At 54.2% G+C, this 4095-nt stretch overlaps 1 protein-coding gene across 1 annotated transcript in view; it reads right to left on the bottom strand.

Annotated features, from left to right (window-relative positions):
* The window catches only part of PSMC3IP (PSMC3 interacting protein), a 6003-nt gene extending 3286 nt beyond the window's left edge, over window positions 1-2717 (bottom strand). Inside the window, exons 1-3 of the mRNA XM_015426595.1 lie at window positions 2367-2717; window positions 2096-2202; window positions 728-817 (exon numbers count right to left, since the gene is read on the bottom strand). Coding sequence (XP_015282081.1) covers window positions 728-817; window positions 2096-2202; window positions 2367-2415 — 246 coding nt within the window. The 5' untranslated portion in view covers window positions 2416-2717. The remainder of the gene's footprint in view (window positions 1-727; window positions 818-2095; window positions 2203-2366) is intronic.
* Between the last annotated feature and the right edge of the window lie 1378 nt (window positions 2718-4095).

The raw sequence follows: 4095 nt of genomic DNA, 5'->3' as shown, positions 1-4095 counted from the left end.
CACCACAGACCTCTCTCCACAAATAATGAGTAGTAACTTGGCCCCGGTCACACGGGCCGGATATCGCGGGGGGGAGGCGTGGCTAATTGCCCCGGCGTAGTTTGATGTGCGATTACGCAATCAGATGCGCCAGCGGCACACCATGGGTCCTTCCCTCAGTGCCGGCGGGTAAACGGACCGCAGGGGAATGCCGCGTGCCGGTGCAATCACACCACGAGCGTCTGGAGGCAGCCCATGGCAAACGTTTACTAGTACCTTGGAGGTACTAGTTTTTTAAGGCGCATTGTCGGTGGTAAGCCATGGGTGCACTCCACTTCCCAGATGTTGGGGTGTGATCGCGCCCGGAAAATCCGCCCACCATCCGTGTCTCTCCCGCGGCAACTTTGCCGTGTGACCGGGGCCCTTGTAGAGAAATTAAATCCCTGCTTTGTAACACTGAGAAGGATTTCAGTGTATTACTAAACATTCTGTTATGAAGATTAAGGTTTAGATATGGAAACTCAAGAGTGTAAAACAGAAAAGTAACAAATATTTTAAATAAATAGTGTTTTTTCCCACTAATGCTAATTCACTGTAATCACAATGTAGATTTGATCATAAAGCTTCATGTAAATCAGAAACTACAAGAAAAAAACCATCGCCTCTGAAATATCTCTCATAGGTAGTTTAGATCAGTAACTAAAATAAACAATTATTTCCTAGAGAAGTTCAAGGGGGCCTCTCCTACCTGGTCTGGAAAGTAGATCTTTTGCTTCCCATAAACCTTCTCTTTGATCTTCCCCTGTTGAGTTAGCTGCTCTAATGCCTTCACTAAAGCCTAAAGCGGACAGAAAGAAAAGCAGAAGACTGAAATAAGTGAGTATCCCTGAGAGATCTGTGCAGTGAAAGGTAGACAGACATAATAGCATCGGCACATTCTGGAAAATATCAGTTTGTCACCAAGTATAGTTGAAATGCCTTCATGATACCGCTTCCCAGAAATTGAAATATCTGGCTACAGGTACAAAGGGAGTTCTGGGGACACTCGTCTAACCACACTGACACCATCTTACAACACATGTTATTGCTTGTATAGAGGTGAGTTTTACTGAATCATGTTTTGATCTTTTAAATTGTTTTCTAGGCATATGTTGTAACCTGTGGGAGTGGGTGAGATTAAAAAAAACCCAAATTACAAAGAAATAAGATCGATAAATACAAGTGCCTCGAAGGCCTTTGCGGGCCCCCACAGCCCCAGGGAAACTGGCTCCCCACCAGGAGGGCCAGACTGTTTGGCTGCCGCCCCACACGCTGTGGGGGTCCTGACGCAGGGCGGGAGCCGGTGGAGGAACGACTCTGGGAGAGGAAGAGGGAGGGGAGAGGGACCCGACCAATGTTCCCTCTAAGCTGTGGAGTCTTGTGAGCAAAAATTCTACTTTGTGAGCTGCTGGCATTAAAGTTGTGAGTGAGCCATTTGGCTGCTGCATAAGTTAGTTTGCTCTGGAGCCCCATTCTTCTTGAGCGAAGACAAGAATGTGTGAGCCAGAGGCTAAAAAACTGTGAGCTGGACTACACTGGGAGCTGCGGTGGCTCAAGTGGTTAAGACGCTGAACTGCAGGCTGTGGAAGGTCGGTCATTCAGCAGTTCGAGACCCGGGTGCCGCATGAAGGAGTGAGCTCCCGTCTCTAGTTCCAGCTTCTGCCAACCTAGCAGTTCGAAAGCAAGAAATTGCAAGTAGATCAATAGGGACCACTTCGGTGGGAAGGTCACAGCGTTCCGTGCGCCTTGGTGTTTAGTCATGCCGGCCACATGACCACGGAAACGTCTTCAGACAGCGCTGGCTCCTCGGCTTTGAAACGGAGATGAGCACCGCAACCCTAGAGTCAGATTCGACTGGCTTTTGAGCAAGGGAGACCTTTACCTTTACCTTTACCTCACACTGACTCAGCTTAGAGGGAACACTGGACCCGACACACCTGCGGCGGCGGCTTCAAGAGGTGGACGGACTTTGCTGCTGCTGCGGCCTCCGCTGCCCTGCGGGGCTGGCCCGGATCTCCGAGCAGGCCCCCCACAGCAGGGCGCGGTGGGGCGGAGGGAGGGTGGGGTTTTGTCTCACCGTCTTGCCCAGGCCGTGCTCCCGCTGCAGATTCCCGAAGGCGTCCTGCGCACTGTGGGGCCGGTTCTGCTCCCGGAGGTACCGAAGCAGGATGGCGGCGGCCTCGCCTGAGGGAGGGAGAGAGGGGGAGAGAGGGGGGGTCAGGGAGGGGGCTCCTTCTGCTGCTGGTGCTGCTGCTGCCGCGCTCCTGGTGCTGCGCCTGCCGCCCACCTGCCTCCTCCTCCTCCTCCCTCCCTCCCGGGGTGCGAAGCAAGGGGGGGTTCCCCCTCACCTGCCGCCCCTTCGCGGGCTTTCCCTCCTCCTCCTCCGCCGCTCATCATCCCCGCAGGACACAGGCGGAGGCCGGCAGTGGCAACGGAGGCCGGCGGCGCCCCCCACCCACCCCCGGGCTGGTCCCTCCGGCTCCCGCGAGGAGGCGGCGCGCTGGCGGCCCGGCGGGGGAGGTCTCCGGGGGCTCCCAGTCCCAGTCCCAGCCCGCCAGTCAGTCCGTCGGTCGGTCGCCTGTCTCGGGCCAGGCCAGGGCGCGGAACCGGCGCGGCGGAGAGGCGGTTGCGGGGGAGGCCTCGGCCGACGGGCTTCGGCGGAAGGAGCGCGGCTGGCCGGGAGGAGGGGCGACGCTGCGCTTCCGCTTCCGGGGCGCCCGCGTGGGGCACCTTCACTTCCGGGAAGCCCGGAGATTCGTTTGTTTCGGGGCGGGAAACAGTGCTCCCTCTAAGCTGAGTCAGTGTGAGCTAGCTCACAGTTTCTTAGCCTCTGGCTCACACATTTTTGTCTTAGCCCAGGAAGGGATGGGGCTCCAGGGCAAACTAAGTTATGCCCCTGAGCCAAACTGCTCGCTCACAACTTTAATGCCAGCAGCTCACAAAGTAGAATTTTTGCTCACAGGACTGCACAGCTTAGAGGGAACATTGATCCCACCCGACCCCGTCCCTCCAGGAGGGCGGCCAACCTCCACGTCGGTAAACCAAAACTCGGGTCACACCGTGGCAAGGAAATAGATCAAAAGGAACAAACGAACGCTGTGATCCAGATGGCAAGGGCACTGGATAAAGCTGATGGACATCGAATCATATACAGTGTCCCTTCTAAGCTGAGTGAGTGTGGGCTGGCTCACAGTTTTTTGGCCTCCGGCTCACACATTTTTGTCTCAGCTCGGGAAGGAGGGCTCCAGAGCCAACTCATTTATGCAGCAGCCAAATCGCTCCCTCACAACTTTAATGCCGGCAGCTCACAAAGTAGAATTTTTGCTCACAGGAGGACTCCACAGCATAGAGGGAACATTGATTACAAATGAACCTTTTACAATATCGCTGTCAGGTCCCCAGCAGTGTTCCCTCTAAGCTGAGTGCACTCCATGAAACTGCTGAGCGGTCGGGTTAGAACGGATAAAAGGAAGCACTTCTTCACCCAAAGAGTGATTAACACATGGAATTCACTGCCACAGGAAGTGGTGGCGGCTACAAGCATGGACGGCTTCAAGAGGGAATTAGATACGCATATGGAGCAGAGGTCCATCGGTGGCTATGAGCCACAAGGTATAGATAGGGGCTCTGGCCCCACTAGTGGACCTCCTGATGGCACCTGGTATTTCTGGCCACTGTGTGACACAGAGTGTTGGACGGGATGGGCCTTTGGCCTGATCCAACATTGGCATCTCTTATGTTCTTATGAGTGAGTGTGGGCTAGCTCACAGTTTTTCAGCCTCCGGCTCACACATTTTTGTCTCAGCTCAAGAAGGAGGGCTCCAGGGCAAACTCATTTATGCAGGAGCCAAATTCCTCACTCACAACCTTAATGCCAGTAGCTCACAAAAGTAGAATTTTTGCTCACAAGACTCTACAGCTTAGAGGGAACATTGGTCCCCAGTCAATTCACTTTCCATGCACACTTTTGGCGATGTGATGCTTTATCAGGGATAGGAGATGCTGTGGATTCAGAACCTTGGTTAGGACTGGGGTCCCAAGGCGGGAAAAGGTAACATAGAGGTAAAAAGGTAAAGG

Source organism: Gekko japonicus, unplaced genomic scaffold, assembly GCF_001447785.1.
Source record: "Gekko japonicus isolate JY-2015 unplaced genomic scaffold, Gekko_japonicus_V1.1 scaffold1636, whole genome shotgun sequence".
NCBI lineage: Eukaryota > Metazoa > Chordata > Lepidosauria > Squamata > Gekkonidae > Gekko > Gekko japonicus.
This window is presented reverse-complemented; position numbering and strand designations above follow the sequence as displayed.